This window comes from Colias croceus, chromosome 22 (assembly GCF_905220415.1).
Source record: "Colias croceus chromosome 22, ilColCroc2.1".
Lineage (NCBI taxonomy): Eukaryota > Metazoa > Arthropoda > Insecta > Lepidoptera > Pieridae > Colias > Colias croceus.
Genome location: NC_059558.1, coordinates 1,499,656 through 1,520,618, shown reverse-complemented (window position 1 = coordinate 1,520,618; position 20,963 = coordinate 1,499,656). Strand labels below are relative to the sequence as shown.

At 37.0% G+C, this 20,963-nt stretch overlaps 1 protein-coding gene across 1 annotated transcript in view; it reads right to left on the bottom strand.

Annotated features, from left to right (window-relative positions):
* Positions 1–20,963, bottom strand: part of LOC123701640 (uncharacterized peptidase C1-like protein F26E4.3) — a 51,930-nt gene that overhangs the window by 15,199 nt on the left and 15,768 nt on the right. The window contains exon 4 of the mRNA XM_045649125.1: positions 5,678–5,856. Within this exon, the coding sequence (XP_045505081.1) occupies positions 5,678–5,856 (179 nt within the window). The remainder of the gene's footprint in view (positions 1–5,677; positions 5,857–20,963) is intronic.

The following is a 20,963-nucleotide window of genomic DNA, read 5'->3' as shown; positions in this document are numbered from 1 at the left end:
CGACCGCGCCTATGCCACGCGGACCTTCCGATATTTTCAGGTGCGATTGAAGAGTGGCTGCCGTTCCGAGCAGCCTACCGGGACACAAGCAGCATGTACCAAGTGTCCGACGCAGAAAACATCCAGCGGCTGCGTACCTGCCTGAAGGGGGAAGCAAGGGACGCCGTGGCAGCGCTGCTTCACACTGCTTCATCACCTGAAGCAGTGATGAAAACTTTGGAGCAGTGCTTCGGGAGGCCCGAAATAATAATCGACAGGGCCATGGAAGACCTAAGGAAGCTGCCGCGACCTGGAGCAGCGGCCAAGGACATCAACTGCTTCGCGGTAAAAGTGCAAAACGTGGTGTGTATACTTCAAACCATAGACAGAAAAGGATATTTGTACAATCCTATGCTAGCAAGAGAGATATTGGACAAACTAAGTCCGCACCTGCGGTCTAGGTGGTGTGATTATGCTTTTGCACAGGAAGGCACAGCGGATCCAGAGATCGTGGTGCTGTCCCGCTTCCTCATGCGAGAGGCGGACCGGGCGCTTCGCTACACCTACGCGCCGACGAGCAGCACTGCACCAGCGCGCAGAGACGCAGCAGCAGCAGCAGCAGCAGCAGCGCGACCTGCTCCACCGAAAAGGAAGTCTGCAGTATACACCATGGTCTCCGGTGAAGATGAAGAAGAGAAGAAAGAAGAGAAGGAAGAAGAGAAGAAAGAAGAGAAGAAAGAAGACTTCTGCCTGTGCTGCGGGCGCGACCACATTATGGTTGCCTGCCCGCGCTACGCCAAGCTGTCGGTGGATGAGCGGTGGGCGCTGGTCAGGGAAAAGGGCGCCTGCTTCAAGTGCGCCACGAAGAGACATCGGCGCAGCTACTGTCGAGCGAAACCATGCGGCGTGAACCAGTGCCGCCGCCCGCATCATTCATCACTGCACGACGTAAGAAGAGAAGAGCCTGCTGCGTCGACCGAAGAAACCGTCATGGCGGTTGCTGACCGCGCAACCGCACCGCCCCGCGCCGTCCTGCTGAAGATGTGTCCAGTCACCGTCGTCGGCCCACGGGGGGAGGTATCGACGCACGCACTGCTCGATGAGGGCTCCACCATCACCCTCATTGATGAGGACCTGGCGCAACAGATCGGCGCCGAAGGTCCCGCCACGCCGCTCCGCATCCACGGGGCGAACATGGAGCAGATTGAAGAAGGAAGTCGGCTGGTGACGGTGCAGCTGCGGGGGCAGAGCGACGGGACACTACACGACCTGCGCGCCCGCACGATGAAGAAGCTGCAGTTGCATCAGCAGTCCATCCCGGGATCCCTGCTTCGGTACAGACATCTGCGCGACATACCGGAACGTGAGGTATGTTACGAACAAGCACGCGCGGGTGTCCTGGTGGGTACCGACCACTGGGAGCATATCGTGACCAGAGAACTTCGGACGGGCGGCGCCGACGAACCTGCCGCCTCCAAGACAAGTCTCGGCTGGGTGATACATGGAACAACGCCGCGTCGAATGATCGTCGAGAGAGACCGCGTGCTTCACGTCCGAGAACAACAAGCGGACCAGCGGCTGCACGACCTGGTGGCAGAGCACTTCAAGATCGAATCATTGAACATAGCCAGCAGACCGCGCATTGGTGAAGCCGACCGACGAGCGACATCCATCGTCGAGACGACTACGAAGAAGACGCCGGGCGGGTACGAGATCGGCCTGCCGTGGAAAAGAGATAATGTCCGCATGCCGCCAAGCTACAACGCCGCGCTGCGGAGACTTCTGAAGATTGAAGCAAAAATGGACGCCGCGCCGGAATTTGCAGCCGAGTACACCAAGCAGATGAACAACTTATTTGAGAAAAGGTATGCGGTTCCGTGCGATGGCAGTGAAGGCGAGAGCAGCGTGTGCTGGTACCTGCCGCATTTTGCTGTGACCAATCCCAACAAACCAGGGAAGCAGCGATTGGTCTTTGATGCGGCAGCCAAAAGCCACGGGACTTGTTTAAATGATGAACTACTTGAGGGCCCAGACTTGCTACTATCACTGCCAGGTATATTATTTCGATTCAGGGAAAAGGCAGTGGCAGTCACAGCAGATATAGAGGAGATGTTCTTACAAGTGAAAATAAGACCCGAAGACCAGCCAGCGCAGCAGTTTTTATGGAGGGGAAGCCGACGCGACACGCCGCCACAGCACTACAAGATGACGTCCATGATATTCGGCGCAGCGAGCTCTCCGTTTATGGCGCATTACATCCGCAATCATAATGCGCAGCAGCACGCAGAACAGTATCCAATGGCACTGGAAGCGATAATGAAGAGCCACTACATGGACGACCTGGTGGTGAGCTACGCCGACGCAGAGGAAGCCAGACAAGCGATCGAAGAAATACGGACAGTGCACGCGGCGGCAGGCTTCAAGCTACGAGGATGGAACGCCAGCGATAGGAGCGTGCTGAGGGACGTGCCACGAGAACTGCACGCCAGCACACCAACGCAGCTGGGAGGAGCGCAGCCAGCCCCGAAGATCCTCGGGCTAATTTGGGACGCCGAGCAAGACGCGCTAGGATTCAACACAGCGATGAACAGGGTACCGGTGGAGGTGCGAGATCGCAAGCGCCCGCCAACCAAGCGCGAAGCATTAAGTGCGGTCATGTCAATTTATGACCCGCTAGGCCTCTTAAGTTATTTCACCATCCGTGCTAAAATCATATTGCAGAGCCTGTGGCGCCTCCAGATTTCGTGGGACGAGCCGATACCTGAAGAAGAGGGCGAGCAGTTTGCGGGCTGGCTGGCGCAGCTGGAAGCAGTCAGCGCACTACGTTTACCGCGATGTTACGCAACGGACAACGTCGAAGACATCGAGCTGCACGTGCTATGCGACGCCAGTGAACAAGCGTATGCAGCCGTGGCGTACTGGCATATGCGGCGAACGGACGGCAGCGTACAAGTGAAACTCGTCTCGGCGAAAGCGAAGGTGGCACCACGACGCGCGCAGACGATCCCGCGCCTAGAACTACAAGCGGCGGTGATTGGCGCAAGACTCGCTGATCAGATAAGAAGAGAGCACAGGTATGACATATCTCGTACTTGGTTTTGGACAGACTCATCGACGGTGGTGCACTGGGTGCGCAACGATGCAAAGAGATACACGCCGTTCGTCGCGCATCGCCTCGGTGAGATTGGAGAACTAACACAGAAGGAAGAGTGGCGGTGGCTACCGACTCATGAAAATGTCGCCGACTACGCCACCCGCCTAAGTTTCACCACGGGACATGATCGATGGTTCCAGGGTCCAGAATTCCTTATGAAGACGGAGGACCAGTGGCCCACGGAGAAGGAACTTCGAGAAACTACGGACGAGGCTGATGTACTGCATGTAAGCGAGCTGCCACGGAAGATGGAATGGCTGCCGGATCCAGAGCGCTTCTCCAAATTCCGCACACTGGTGGGAGCAACAGCAAGGGTGCTCGCATTTATCGACATGCGCATCAGGCACACGGCGACGAGACTAGAATGTCGCCACCTGGAACAAGCCGAACGACTGTTGGTGCAGCGCGCACAGAACGACAGCTTTGGGGAAGACATAAAGCGAATCAAGGACGCGCGCCCCATCAGCAGATCCAGTAGACTGTACAAATTGGACCCGGTAATGGAAGACGGCGTGCTGAGAGTAAGGGGCCGCATAAACGCAGCCACGGCACCCGACACGGTAAAGAAGCCGGTGATCCTCCACGGCCGGCACAGAATAACCAGACTAATAGTGTTACAGGAACATTGTGCCACCGGACACGCCAACCGCGAGCGTGTCACCAACGACCTGAGGCAGCGCTACTGGGTCATCCACCTGCGGCCCACAGTGCGCGCCATAGAGAAGAACTGCGCGCTGTGCCGAGTACGCCGAGCGATGCTGCAGGTCCCAGCCAAAGGGTACTTGCCACGCGCTCGCCTCGACCCGTTCCACCGACCCTTCACCAACTGCGGGGTCGACCACTTCTGGCGCCGATGGATCAAGGAGTACCTACCGACGCTCATGCCACGGGGGGAGGCGCGAAAGGACACGCGACGCCTCGAGGAAGGTGACGTGGTCATCATCGTGGACCACGTCTCGCCGCGCAACACATGGCCCATAGGGGTCGTGGTGCGCGTTCACGCCGGGCCGGACGACGCTGTGCGGGTAGCCGAAGTGAAGACCAAGAGCGGGATCTTCAGACGCCCCGTCAGCAAGCTCGTCGTGATGAAGGAGGCTACGCAAGCTACGCCGGGGGGAGGACTGTAAAGGACGAGCATACTATCAAGGTCAAGCGCAGGCGACAACGGGGCTCCCCACACAGCGACGCCACGTGTATGGAGCGGAGTTTCAACGCTACACGTGGAAGAAGAGGCGCACCGCGGTTTTGACGAGGCGCACCGCGGTTTCGACTATCGCGTTCTACACAGTACGCCACGTGTATTGCGTCTGCACGTGGAGGAGGCGTGGCCTAGGCGGCACATGCAAGACAGCCGCCGCCGCTTTGAGCCGCCGCCGCCGCTTTGTGTCTCGCCGCCGGGCGATGGCTTTGTGGCTCGCCGCATCACTTTGTATCTCGCCGCCAGCAACGCATATAAATAGCGAACATTTTGGAACTAGAGTCAGTTGCAGCAAGTCCTTCTTCCAGACTAGTAGTGAAGAAGTAATAGTGAATAAGTAATAGTGAATATGTAATAGTGATTAAGTATAAATTGTAATAGTGTACATAAGGGTCGATAATATATGTATGTCGAAGGAAGGGTGTTTTCTTGAACACAAACCCCAACAATTATACAGTCCACAACAGTAAATGAAATTCGTATTCAGTGTTGTTCAGTATTAGAACATTGCATAGAATCTTATCGAACGCACTCAGAACATCGAAGAATGCTCTACGCCTGTTTACACTAAAAAATTGACATAGTGGGGTAAGAAGTAAGAACACAGGTAATAATATAAGAATGAGCATTCGCTCGTTTGATCTAAATACACCGTTATAAAAATTAAAGTCATGTATTTTTGTTTTGTTTGTTTACATGTTTATATCTTTGTTTGTATTTCTTTTCCCTACGGAATGATTATATACATAGGCGGTAAAAAATCTAATTAATTCTCTTCCTCGGAATTTCGACGAAGCCGCGGACGGATAGCTAGTATGGCATAACCAGGACAGCGTAATAAAAAACGACTTATTAAGCTTAAATACTTCAGGCCGTTTTTCAGCTTAGAAGCATAGAACTGGCTACTATACGCCCTCCAGCTCATACCATGCTGGTTGATAGCATATTACATTTTGTTTTGTACCAGGATAGCAGGACTTACCAAGCTTATACTTCAGGCCGTCTTTCAGCTTCTTGCCATAGAACTGGCTAATACGATATCCAGCTCATACCATCCTGGTTGATAGCATATTACATTTTGTTTTGTACCAGGATAGCAGGACTTACCAAGCTTATACTTCAGGCCGTCTTTCAGCTTCTTGCCATAGAACTGGCTAATACGATATCCAGCACATACCATCCTGGTTGATAGCATATTACATTTTGTTTTGTACTAGGATAGCACGACTTACCAAGCTTATACTTCAGGCCGTCTTTCAGCTTCTTGCCATAGAACTGGCTAGCTCATACCATCCTGGTTGATAGCATTATTACATTTTGTTTTGTACTAGGATAACAGGACTTACCAAGCTTATATTTCAGACCGTCTTTCAGCTTCTTGCCAAAGAACTGGCTGTAGTTATACGCCCTCCAGCTCATGCCAGGCTGGTTGACTCCATACACCACGTCTTGGCTCATGAGGCATTCGTCCTGATCGCATCTCCATTCTGTTGTCAGTTTCACTTCGTCTGTTATGATGCATTCACTGTAACAATAAAACAATATTATAAATAAAATGTGCATCCTACTAATATTATAAATGCGAAAGTCTGTGAGGATGTGTGTGTTTGTTACTCTTTCACGCAAATACTAGGTACTGAACCAATTTCAATGAAATTTAGCATATATATAGAGGGTAACTTGGATTAACACATAGGATATTCTTTGGCATATTATGATATATTATGTATAAGTTAGATATAAGTTACATATTATGTAATATTGACGTGACTTTAAAAGAGCAACTATGGAGTTTCTTGCCGATTCTTCTCCATAGATACTGCTTTCCGAATCGGTGGTAAATGTTAAAAATACTTATGTAATGACGATTCGAAAGTGCTACTAAATAGTAGTCTAATTGAATAAATGAATGTTTGAGTTTGAGTTTGAGTTTGATATCTCGGAAATCCCACGGGAACGGGGCTTATGCGGGTTTTTCTTTCAAAACGCGGTCGAAGCCGCGGGCGGAAAGCTAGTTCTTTATAAATAAAAGTCGTTTTAGTTACACCACTTATAAATTCGACAGATTTTTGGTTTGTTGGATTTGTCTTCACTTAGAATAATAACTATAACTAATTTGAAAGATTACGTAAACGTTAATTAAAAAACATAATATGAATATTATATTGATACAAAACAGTATGACATAATTTTATAATTATTATTACTAGCTTATTATTATATTATCTGTAATAATAGGAAAGAAGCAAGTCTCATTCAATAAAACGTAGATATAGGTAATAATAAATATAAATATATAAAATAAGGTTGTTATGTTGTCCGCATACCATTTGATTGATCATTGACATTGACTGCGGAATAGCGTAAGCGAATTTATTTATTTCTATAAAGATCAAATAAAGGAATCAAATACCAACTTAATTATAGACAATATAGAAATATCAATTAACATTTGAGACGGTCGAATTTTTATTACTGTATCACGTATTGCTCGTGATATCTTCCGTGTTTCAACCTTTTTTGAGATGATCTAATGATGAACCTATTGCTATAAAAATGCATACTTATGCATATGCATAATAATTAAGTTGGTATTTTTATAATTAAGTTGTTCTTGAAATGCATAGGTTAAAAAACAACAAATAAAACATCTGCTTTATACGTTTGAAATACTAGCTAGCTGTGCGCCACGGCTTCGTCTGTTCACTGTTGAATATTGGTCTTACCAACTCAGAAATCTTTGTGAGCTCAATACATACACTTTGCTGAAGATCGTGGTTAAATGCATTGTTTACGATACTATAAAGGACATACAGACAAACATTAATTTTAACACGCTTTTATAAGCTTTACATCACTACCTACATAGTAAGCTACATAGTATAAAACAAAGTCGCTTTCTCTGTCTCTACTCTCTATGTCCCTATGTCCCTTTGTATGCTTAAATCTTTAAAACTACGCAACAGATTTTTTTTAATAGATAGAGTGATTCAAGAGGAAGGTTTTAGTATATAATTAATTAGGTTTTAGACAATGCGGGCGTAGCCGCGGGCGGTAAGCTAGTGTACTATGTTTGTAAGTTCGTAACCGATTTAGACTTGATTTTACACACTTCATACAGACAGATTTTATTCAAACTTAGTGTTGCTAGGATCGGTGACAATACATTTTTTCCTAGAATTTAAGAATGTTTTAGTACTTAGGTGTATAAACATTACTAGCTTACCGCCCGCGGCTTCGCCCGCTTTCTCTAAAACGATTTGAGATTTAAACTATCCTATCTCTCAAGTTGGATCGAACTGCACATGGTGTGGGAATTTTATTATAATCGGTTAAGTGGTTTAGGAGTCCATTGAGGACAAACATTGTGACACGAGATTTATATATATACACACCGGCACAATTAGCGGAACAAAAAAAAAGTGAGACTATGAGATAATAACGCATATATTTGACGAAAATGTAATTAGATACAAAATAACAAGTTGATTAACATCTTTTAACAACGACTTTGAAAAGTCTTCGTTATTTTTTATTGAAAAATTAAGAAATTTGAAATAAGTGAAATTTTAAGATGATTATGAACCATCACAAAAAAATAAAAAAAGTAAGCATTAAATGATTTGACAATAAAATTAAAGCAAAATTAATAACGAGTGTTTCCCCCTCTTGCTCTGATTACGGTTTCCATTCGTCTGGGCTTGCTACAGTTTATGTTATCGATGATTTCTTGAGGCAACCGCTCCCACTTCTCAAGTAATTCGTTTCCAAGTTCATTCAGATTGTTGGGGGGTGGCATTCTGGATTTAACCCTTCTTTTTAGCAAGTCCCAGACATGCTCTATCGGATTCATATCGGGGGAATTTGCTGGCCACTGCATCACCGGTATACCTACGTGGCTCAGATATGCCTGTACCGATTGTGCACTATGAGCACGAGCATTATCTTGCATTAGAATAAAGTAGTCACCAATAAATGGGGCAAATGATACACTCTGATGTATCTATCTGCTGTCATGGTCCCTCCTGTGACTATCAATAACTCCGTGCGAGCTCTCAAACATATCCCTCCCCAAACCATAATCGAGCCGCCACCATAAGCCACTGTGTGTTCAAAATTAGACTATATTTGGCGTTCTCCTCTGTGTCTCCATATTCGCTGTCTCCCATTGATCTGTTTTAAAAGAACTCTGCACTCATCAGTAAAGAGAACCTGCTGCCATTCGTTCAAATCCCAGACGATGTTCTCGCGTATCGGTTTCTGTTCCGCTAATTGTGCCGGTGTGTGTATATACTAGTGGTCCGCCCCGGCTTCGCCCGTGGTACCTACATGTTTAAACTATCCTATCTCTCAAGTTAGAACGAATTGCACATAGTGTGGGAATTTTATTATAATCGGTTAAGTGGTTTAGGAGTCCATTGAGGACAAAAATAGTGACACGAGATTTATATATACCTAATATGATTTATATAGCATACATTTCTATCATATAAGGAATGTCGCATTACATCATAAGATTTATATGACACTTTTGCATTGGCCGAATATATTGACCTTGTTAGTTGAATGAGATATACAACAATTAGCGTTATTAATAGTTGAATAAACGAGCGGCGCACGCGCAGGTTTGTAGATTTAGGGTGAGTATACACGAGGCGTTTAATTTATTTTTGTCAATATTTAACATTGTATTGAATACGTTAATTTAAAAGGAGCTTTAGTTAAACTGGTAGAGGAATAGAGTTGTAGTGTTTACATATGTTCAGCTTTTTATGATTATAATGAAGTGTAATAAGTGGCTTAAGTTAATCTGATAAACGATTAAATATAATTGTATAATGTAGAGCCTGTTTGTAGTGCATAAATAACAGCTTTTTAAGGGACGTGAAAGTTTCAGTCATAGAAATAATATATTTACTACGTGTTTGTTGTACTAGAAAAATACACACACTTCATACACCTAGGTATATAAATTGAAAATTCCCTTTTAGTAAAAATCAATAGCTTAATATAAATGTGTGCCTAAGTACTTGAATATTCTTCTCTTATATTCTAAGTACATTTTAAAACGCTTGTTCGTTACACAGCCTAATAATGATCAACATTGGAGCATCAATAGCATACATCTATGTGTGAAATGTCACTACTAATGCATGTTTGATCAAACCGCCCGCTCTATTTAAATGGAATGCTTTGATATTTGCCGCCTTTCCTTGTAATTTTACGTTAGGATTATTCGAAAAATGTATGTATGGGTGGTTTAGTTAGGTATAGTGGGTGGCCAAATTATTGGAACGCAACTAAGTTTCTAATTCCTGTTTAAATATATCTGTTATTTATGTTTCTTTTTTGTAATAATAGAGTATAAATTGCTGTTAAAATTGTCCGTCGATTGGACGATTTAAAAACGAACAATGCTACAATAAATATTTTAAAAATTAGTCAATTTTGTTCAAACTTGTTACCTTAAAAAACAGATCATGAAGTGTGTAAGTGAATATAAATAAAGGTGGGCATTGAACTCATTGTGACTATAAATGGCCATAAAAAGCTAAAGATTACATAAAAACGTATTGACTCACGGTATTTCGTCACTCATCATCATCGGATGACGTCAGCGTGTAAATCTATCATTCTGGGATAAACATCAAATGTGCGTTGAAAATTAACAAGTCGTCGTTTCGTAATGTAGCCCAATTCTTTATCATATGATTATTTGAATGTTGATTGTTACATATTTATCTATTGTGTTTAATTGTTTGGTTAATATAAAATATGTTATTTTTTATAATTTCTTGTAGCCTGAAGGTGCTTCCAAAAAGTGATCAGTAGATAAATGCGTTAGAGCTCTTACTTCTTAGCTTAATGATCTAAGCTTCTTAGTGATATACTTTTCTGAATATAATACAACTAGCGGTCCGCCCCGGCTTCGCCCGTGGTACCTACTTACATGTTTAAACTATCCTATCTCTCAAGTTAGATCGAACTGCACATGGTGTGCGAATTTTATTATAATCGGTTAAGTGGTTTAGGAGTCCATTGAGGACAAACATTGTGACACGAGATTTATATACATATATTAAGATATGATGTTCCCAAAAAATATATAAATTGTGTAAGAATTAGTTAGTAGCTTTATTCTGCGGCTTCATTCACATGATACCTGATACAAACTTAAAAATACAACTTTGTACAAAATTTGCGCAAAATCGATCTTCTGATTTATGCATAAATAAATAATCAACAAAGATCTTGAAAATTAACGCACAGATTTATTATATAAATAGGAAATAGGTATTCGATTATACTAATAACGATCGCAAATTATGACATAAATCTCATAGATCATTCGCAATGACCTTACCGTATGCGACACGATGTCATCAACGCATCACGGTCAATCGACATTGTTAATGTGTTAACTAGCTAGCTGCCCACGGCTGCACTCGCATATTATTATATTTTTACAGCAGGATTTTGAATATCAATTTTTGTTCTATTCGTAATAATGGTCAATGTTTGTCAGGTCAATTATTATAGAATAAAAACTCGTCTTGTCTTCCTAAGTTGTCTTCATATAAAATTGATAAAAATCCATTGAGTACTTTGAAAACTTAACGAATATAATACATAATAATATAATATAATACATGTCCCAAATTATATTGTGTCCTGTACTGTAATTATGAAACTGTATTTCTTATAAAATATTTAGTGCAGACTCTGCAAGATCCCCTTAGCTTTTACTTTTGGGACTACCTTTTTCAACTTAATAAATATCTGGCTCAAATAATTAAGTTGAACCTTAATTTCAATCCATTGGAGTTAAATTTCATAGGCTAAATAAATATATTATTATTATTAGTGTACAAATAACTTTTTCATTACCATCTAAATGACCTTTAATAATACTAGATTTAAATAAATATAACCTAGAATGATAACTTCTATGATGTCATATTTTGAATAATGCATATTTGTGTTCGTCATAGACCATTTAGTATGCAGATTTTGAAGTACGTACGAAATAAAATTCCTATATTATGATTGATGCCTAGGGTTGTCACCTTGATATAAATAAAATTAATTTATATAGGTATAAATAAAATTATAGTGACTGTTTTTGAATAAAATATGATGATACCGTACCGTCTCAGATTATTAGGCAACCATATTTCTTTTGATATTTCGTCTATCTTTTTGTTCAAAATAATCTGTGATATCAGATAATGTAGTCATCAGTGTGTTTATTTAAATTCTGAATAAGGATTGCCTCTCGGATTAACACAAAGCAATTTTTAACCCAATCATTAAAAAAAACAGTGAAATAAATTTATGCTCGATACTCCAAACTGGTCAACTTTTTCTATATAAAACTAGTTGGCAAGTAATAATAACTTTACTCTCCATATGACTAAATTATTTAAATGAAGTAGATAAACACGCATGAATTAATCATTTCAATATTTATCGTTAATTTTTATCTTATCTGTGGAACAACGATCATACATTAGGATTTTTGGGTCAGCGTAATTCAAATAAAGCCTCCGTGTAAGCGGTGTAAGCCTCCGTGACAGTCGCCATTCTAAAATTTTTTATTATCCTCTTTTTTTTGGACCTGCAAAATTTCCTCTTTCTAATTTCTTTTCTGTGTGATTGTCTAAGCTCCAATTTACCCATAAATTACAATATAATATTAATAACAGTTTAATGCATTTTCATTAGGTTTTCACCGACGTTCCAGAAAACGCGAGAAATTCGTGTAATTTATTTTTTCCTTTTTTAACAGTTAAATGCAGTGATAGCCTGTAAATGTATTTATCAATAGTGAATTTTATAATAGTAAACCAGATAAAAATAAATTTGAAAAAAATTCCAACGCTAGTGTGTACACACCCTAAAACATACGATCGACTGACTTGGTTCTTTCTTGAACATAAAACTTGGCGCCATAAATTTCATGGTGATTATCGACTGTCTTTATCGATATTAATTAAAAGTGTTGTTCATATATCGATATTTTGAAAGTTCGCATAAACTTGAATTCAATTGTTCCAATACTGCATTACAATGCAAAGCTGTTACTTACTGATATAAAATAAAATATTATTACCTAAGTGTCAAATTTCTAAATTGCGGATTTTATTAAGTTAAAATTATTCGTAACAAAATTTCCTTGGTTATTCTGTATGTTGTTTAATGTTTTCATTTTGACGAAAGTATTTATCAGGTTTCTCACAGAATATCTATCGACATAAACTTTAATTAATTACGAAATAAATAACTTTAGAAGAGACCCATTATGCTACCTTGTTACCTTTTGATTTGGCATAAATTTAAAAACGTTTATGAACGTTAACATTGACTATGAAGAATCGTTAAATTATTTCTAAAAATACACCTTTAAAGAAGTTATGTTATTATAAATCAATTTTCTTTGCAGTAGTTAATATCGATTTAATATACAAAGAAAACGACCTTTAAATAACAAAGCAGTGAGTAATATTATAATATACTTATTCATATTTCCTACATTTAACAGTTCGTTAATTTCTGTATCATAACCTCTATCTTTTTAAACGACCATTAGAAAAATTCCTAAACTGATTCGAACTAAGAAAAAAAAGCAAACCAATTTGCTGATTACGTCATCTACAATTATTGTTAATGGCGCCACAATTGACATTTCGAACATTTAAATTTGGAATACGTGACAAATTACTACAGATAAATATAGAACTCTAGCCTATGACTCTATGATGTAGAATATCTGATATAGGTGTGTTTGGTATGAATGCAAATTCCTTTAATGCATATTATCTCATCCTTTTAACTACTTGACAAGTTTATTATAAATATAATACCTACCTGTATTAAAATAATTTTAACACGTAAAAGGTATTATTGTTTATTCTGCGGTATTCATTAGATATTTGATATGCGCTAAAGGTTAAATTATGAAATATTTTCTTGTCATACTACCCTATTTGTAAAGCATTGAATTTATTTGTAAGTAATTTATCAGTCTTAAAATAAATAAAACAGATAATTAAAAAAAAGAGTGTGCGTACTTATGTACACGCGTTAGAAGTTATACTTCTTTGACGTATGGAAAAAAATACTAGAATATAACTTGAACATAGTTATCAATTTTCATACCACCTAGAACTAATTTCATGCTGTTAAATTTAGGTGTCGGTGTGCGGCGTGCGCGCGCACCGTAAAAATTCACTCTCATCATTTTTCTCCATTGCGCCAAAAAAAGTATAACTTCAAAAATCTAAAAACACGCTTTCATCTCAAAATTATTGTATTGCCACTGATCCTTGATAAGTGTACAGGGTTTGAATTAAATCTGTCTGTCTATACTTAGTGGGTCTAAATCGAGTTTAGGAGGAGTTCTAAAGACGTCGCGTCGGTTACACCTGATTTTTTTAAGTCGCTTAATATTGTCCAATACTTGTAGGCTTGTAATATATTATTTTAGTTTTTCTTTGCTTTTCCTAAAATGGAAATTTAAAAAAAAACCTTGGTATTACCACATAAGAAACGTGACGTTATATTTAAGGTATTTATTTAAATTGGAAACTGTACTTTTTTGTCACCCTAAGAACTATGGCTTGACAATAGTATTATGTCAGAATGAATGACGTCATCCGCTCGTTGACAATAGTAATAAAAAAAACAAATTATTTTGTGGAATTAGGTATTTATACTGTGTATTTATAGATAGGTACAGTTATAATAACAAAACTTATTTAGCGTAAATGTGCCGTAGTTTTTCTATTATCGTCATTGTAAAAATATGTTTGGAATAAATTAAATCCTATCCTATCCTTCCTGGATGTGTCAGTATGTGTAAATATTTTATTTTTATTTATTTTATTTATTTATTTCATTTATTTCAGATTAATTTAATATCCATATATTTGTTAGTAAAATGGCCTTAAAAACTATGTTAGTATCATATGTTTGTAACTCTTTCACGCAAGTATTAATGAACCGATTACAATGAAATTTAGCACACATGTAGAGGGTAACTTGGATTAACACATAGGATAGGTTTTATCCCGGAAATCCCACGGCAACGGGAACAATGCGGGTTTTTCTTTGAAAACACGCACTTATAAATTGAAAATTAAGGTTTAAATTGAATCGTGATGCAATATGTATGTGATATTATTAGATTGCAAACTTAGTTGTAACTTGCAATGAACATAAATAGTTAAATCGAAATGGACACGCAGTATTAATAACATTTAGACAAGACACTTAACCTACTATGCATAAAATAATATTATAAATTCTGCATAGTTTTCACATAAACCGACTAACAAGTAATAAACTGATCATAAATACTATAACATAACGGCTTTTTGACCGATTTTGACGGAATTTAAACATCTATATTCTAATATTATAAAGCTGAAGTTTGTATGTTTGAGCGCGGTAATCTCAGTAACTATTGGTCCGGTTTGAATTCTATCGATGTTTGATAGATCATTCAGAAAGGCTTATTGCATATAGCGAAGCACCAATGAAAAATGTCGCGGGAAAACCAAGTATCCATCTTAGAGTATCCACAGTCCACTAATCCAGTCTCGAATACGATGAGAAATAATATTGTCTATAATAAGCACAATGACTGAAGTTTTAAAGTATTGATGTGTTTTTCTTTTATTTTGAGGTTTGCCTGTAGATACTGCATCTTTTAATATATTGCCGACTATTTAGGTACTGTACGACTTGTACGACTTATGTAATTTTAATTGCAATAAAGAATTTTCATTCATTCAAACTTTGTTTCATTATCGAACATAAATATTTATTATTGGTATAATTATTATGTCGTTTATTAGTGTTATAAAACTATTACAAATTGTAAACATTTTTATGCAAAAAATATAAAATATATATCATTAGGTTTACACACGTGGATTACGTAATAGCTAATAAAATTCGTAATAGCTAATAAAATTCGAGAAACTTTTATTACATCGTCTCAAACTTTTTGGTCTGTGTAGCGCATGTCGCGTGACGCACGATACGTACGATAATTATCGTACAAATACGATAACCTTTAGTTAAATGTCTATAGTGTGAAAAAAAGTTTCACTTTTACCGTGGTTTCATAAAACCACACAACATTTTTTATTTATAAGCCGAGGTTATTCCTCTAAACATTGTTTTATGGAATAATACGCATATCATAAAGCAAATAAAATGTATTTACTGAATAAATATAGGCTAATTAGTATAAATATTAAAACTGACCAATACATGATATCGATTATATTTAATCTGTACATATAATAGAATTTTGTTTGTTTTTAAAGGACGAGAACAATTATTTATTGTTTTAATTGCATGAAAACTCTTATTTGCTCACTTTTTTAGTAAAACCCAATAAGCGTTCTGTCTTGTAGAGTCACAGGGAATACACCTACCTACTTCTGGGAGACATGCATATTAATTACATCCATAATATTATCAAGATTGACTTGTATTGATTTTACATAAATACTATATCTTGACGCGTGTCCCAAACTCAAGTGAAGAATATTTTCATTTGCCTATTATAAAAGGACTATAGCCATTAATTTATGGTGTCATTGTAACAGAAAAAACAAGGTTAGAACTCATGTTTATGATAATACGTGTTTCAAATATTATTGTTACGAATTTTCAAAGTCAACAAATTGTTATTCATACCGCGAAGGCATATATATCGATAAGTGACATCACTCTCGCAAGGAAAAAGTGAATGCATTTTCGAAATCGCCGTTATCGATAAAATATTTTGTCAAGTCACGAAACGTAGGCTTTGTTTTAAATTTATTATTACTTTCCAATGGGGTTACATTTTAAATTTACGTTTAAAGTAACGTATGGCATTATAAAATGTGAAAGTTTTGCGTGTTTTTGAATCAATCAAAGATTAAGCAGATATTTTTTTAATCTTATTGATTCCGCCCTTGCACATGTAATAAATTGCGCCGACGATTCTTGATATGTTTTGTACTTTAGCTACTATTTCTTTACTCATGTGCATTACCTACCTAAATAATTATCGATAACATGCACATCGCTATAACATTTAAAGATGGCGGATCGCCAGAGCTATTGACTATCCATTGACCACCTGGGATGAACTATATTTAACTATTGTGTCATGAACAGCAATGCACCTTGAAACTTTCACAATTCTCAAGTGCGAATGTGATTATACATGTATATTGTTTATTATTGTTTAAATAAATTAATTATACAAGGTACCTACTTATGTATATGTAGGTATGTAATTAGGAAAAAATGTAACACACTCAATAGTTAAGCTCTAACTTTACAATATTTTGTTAGACTTTTTTAAGAGCTAAAAGCTCTAAAGAGATAGATCTAGATTATGCCCAAAAACTTAAAGGAGCTCTACCTGCATTAAGTATAATATAAAAAAATAATAGGTAAATGACTTTGTAATGAACTTTTACCAAAATATTATGATTTTGTAACAATATTTTCTACAAACGTTAAAACATCTAGCAAATTTTATTCGTTTTCTGATTGCATTACTTTCGATTATAGTACACTAGCTGTGCCCCGCGGTTTAACCCGCAGTGCTCCGCTCGTTGGTTCTAGTGAGATGATATGAAGCAGTTGTGATGTAGCCTTCCTCGGTAAACGGGCTATCAAACACCGAAATAATTTTTGAAATCGGACCAGTATCGGATCCTGAGATTAGCCCATTCAAACAAATAAACAAACTCTTGAGCTTTATAAGATACCATAAAGTAACTCAATAGTAGCATTTAAATATTACAATCGGTATTTTAATTAACGTTATCACGTTTCTAACATTTATATTGAAAAGCCACTTGACATTTTGCATTCCGCCTAAAGCCATAACGTTGGTTGTCCTTACTGTTTATTAGGAAGAACATATCTTTTTTTCGCAATTTCACGCCAAAAAAGAAATTGTTTTAAAAATATTTTATAAAATTTATTAAAATTCTGAATATGAATACAAACGTAAAATAACATACCCAGTCTCCCTCAAAAATGTATTACAATGTAGACTACGAATAAACCAATTTTCGACAAAAACAGTTTCTACATATAGATATAATGTTCGAAGCAGGTCCATTTATTTCGGATCTTATTTAGTACAAGCAAAAGAACTTTCTTTACAATATTCGTACAGATAACATAATATCAAACTTATGTCATACAATTCAATCTGCCAACAAATTCGCTTGCGGTTTCTAAATTACAACGACCTTCGTTGCTTTGACCAATTGTCCGTAATTCGGTCTTCAAATAAATTGAAAGAACTCTTTATAGATGATTAATTACAATTGCTTCATAATTTAAATTCTATATCGATGATAAAACATGAATTTCTATGAATAACTAGTATAACTAGTCACTGGCTCATCCGGGTTAAACCGGTATAAAAAAGAAAAAGAAAACATTTAACTTAAGTCCCTCCCGGGAAGAATAATATTTCATCTAACCTTACTTCAATAATATAGTTGAAGATTTCTTAACTCAGGTACTAACTACTTCATATTCGATATTAATGTTTTTAGGCTATTGGTCTAAGATCCGAATATAAGTCAAAATGCAACGCGGCGTTATAATAGAATGAGCTATGAGACCAATTTTATAACCCGAGCTTCGAGCGAGACCCGGCTTCGCCCGTGGTACATGTTCACGTTTTCTCTACATAAGAACCATCCTCGTACTTCAAGGAATATAATAAAAAAAGAATTATCGAAATCGGTTCAGCCGTTCTCGAGTTATGCGCTTACCAACACATTTTGCGATTCAATTTTATATATAAGAAGATTTAGTGTATTAAAAAATGTAAGTATTAAAAATGGGTTGACTGGGAAAATCCTGGACAGGACACGACATTTTTAATGAATTTAAAAAAAACATTTTTTTTAATTAATTGCAGTATCAACATAATAAAAAAAAATTATAATAGACTTAAAGTATGAAACCTACAGAATGTGTAGTCATAGTCGTTTTCTAATATTTACCGGGACAAACGGCTAGGTTGGCAGGTATAAACAATGAAAATAAAAGATTTTTTAATAATTAATAAAAAATATCCTGTCCAGGATTTTCTCAGTCAACCCATTTTTAATACATTTTTAAATACACTATTTTTATTATAAAATTGGTCTCATTCTATTATCACGCCGTTGCATTTCGACTTATATTCCGATCTTATTAGACCAATATAAAATCACGCTACGACCAATAGGCGCGGAGCATAGAATATGTTGCAGATATGTTAAAATATTACTTTTGAGAATAGTTAATATTTTTAACTTTTAATTCATAACTGTCGATTATATCAATTCTCAAATCGACGGATTATCGAATCTCGAATGTATATTTCCAGATATTTCTATTGATTTATGTATTACATTCATCTGGAAGGTCAGGTGACCTTCGTATAAGCTTAAATTTGAAAACCATAACAATAAACGTATTCATCACTTAAAAATATAACCTTTAAAAAACATTTAAATAATTCATGGGTTGACCAAATTGTGACATTTACTGTTTTAATGTGTTTTGAAGTACAGGAAGATAGATTGATGTTTTGTTTATACCTAAAACAGATGCGTACAATGTACATTCGTAAAGTTATCATTGAACTAGTTTTGCCCCGCGGTTTCGCTGCAGACATAAGTACAGGTCAAAACTTTCGATGTGTGATTTTTCTTAAAAAGTAAGCTATGTTTGACACGAGGTCCTCAATCACCTCATCTGTATTTATTCCAAATTTTATCCAAATTGGTTCGAACTTCGATGAGCATAACAGACGGACAGACATTTGGCATTAAAATTACAGGTATAAGTAGTGTGGATGATCCTAATAAATATTTAATGCGTGGATTTTCCGGTTGATATTCGACCTTTTTCTAACGACTCTATGTTCTATGGCACGTGTCACGATAAAATAATCGATATAATATAATCGACTTCGAATAATGAATAATGTAATTCTCGAGAACAGAACACGTAAATAAAATTTTAGATAATGTTGTTTTGTAAAAAACTTTCTTGAAAGAAACTTTTTAAAAACTCCTTTCTAAGTATACAGTACTGTTATACTGTATTATTTAATCTATATCTAATAATTAATGTGTTTAATAAAACTAAATATTATTATTCAAAAAGAAACTAAATATTATTATTAGAAAATAATAACCTCATATTTTATTTGCCAATGTATTGATATGAGTTATATAAATTAATCTAAATTATGAGAACCTTTTTGATAATGCTTTTAGCTTATCAGCTCTAATTGACATAATTTTCGGCTTCCAACATTTATATGCAAAACATAATAATTTAAATGAAATTAACATAATATTTATATGGTTAATATTTGCAAACCGTTACGACTGCTTATCTAAATTCTTAAAATAATATTATTAACAGTTATAATGACTGAAAAATGACAATTTGAATTCATAAAATGTCTATTCCATGTAAATGTAAAGAAAATAGGTATATATTTGAAAATGGGTACGTATTATATTGACAATAATTCTATTTTAGTTATGTTATTTTGAATTTATAATGTACTGTCTCGTCTGTATTTATTAAGATATTCTTTGGTGAAAAGTTTATTTGAAAAATATAATTTGGACTCGCTTATCGGTTGTTTTCTTTGTATAGGCCTACAGTTTATGATTATCATTATAAAAGTACCTACTTTTTTATCGTTATGCCGTATCCAGAACCAAAACAGCCAAACCATAGACCCGATTCATAGAGATGAAATTAGCGCGAAAATTTTTTTTAAAATGGAAATTCTAAAACTTTCCCGCCTCCACATATTTAAACATGGCAGCCTTACCAACAGGATATTGAAGCGTGGGTTATCCAGATAGCCAGCTTGCAAAATCTAACCTGTTTGAACTAAAGCTTACTAAATGTGGAATTTGTAAAAGATATGGTATCCAGAATCAATTAAATTTTGTCGATATAATTTATAATAATTGACAGTCTTACAACATTATTTGGATTTCTAAATAAAGAAAATATTTTAGATTGTGGATGTGGATTTAATAGGAGAGTATCTATGTATAGTAGATAATAATAATATGTATTGGCTAATCGCTACCATTTTGCTATAATTTTCTACATATTATTTATTATAAATAAAATTTAGTAAAATAATAAAAAATATCCTTGTTCGAAATCATGTCTTTCGCCTATATATACACAGAAGATACACATAATAAAAAAAAGTTGAGGTGGTTTTATAATTCGCGGTCTAGAGCATCGCTTTGTTATCTATGTAAAAAAGAGCAATGTTTCTATTTTCAGCCAGCAATCAGTTAACAAATTACGGTAATATTATAACGGGGCAAATATATGACGTCATCGTGTAACGTCATCAGATTGATTAATAAATCTAATATTATGAAGGTCTTGACGAATTAAGCTGGCGCGTCCATAGGTTAGCGCCAATTAGCTGTTTTTAATAAGCACTTTTGAGGTTATAATTTTTAGAACATTTTTAGAATGGTCTAATTCATCGTGCATCTAGCTAGATGCATTTATTAACGCATTTTTAGACATTCCATATAAATTAACGACCAATTA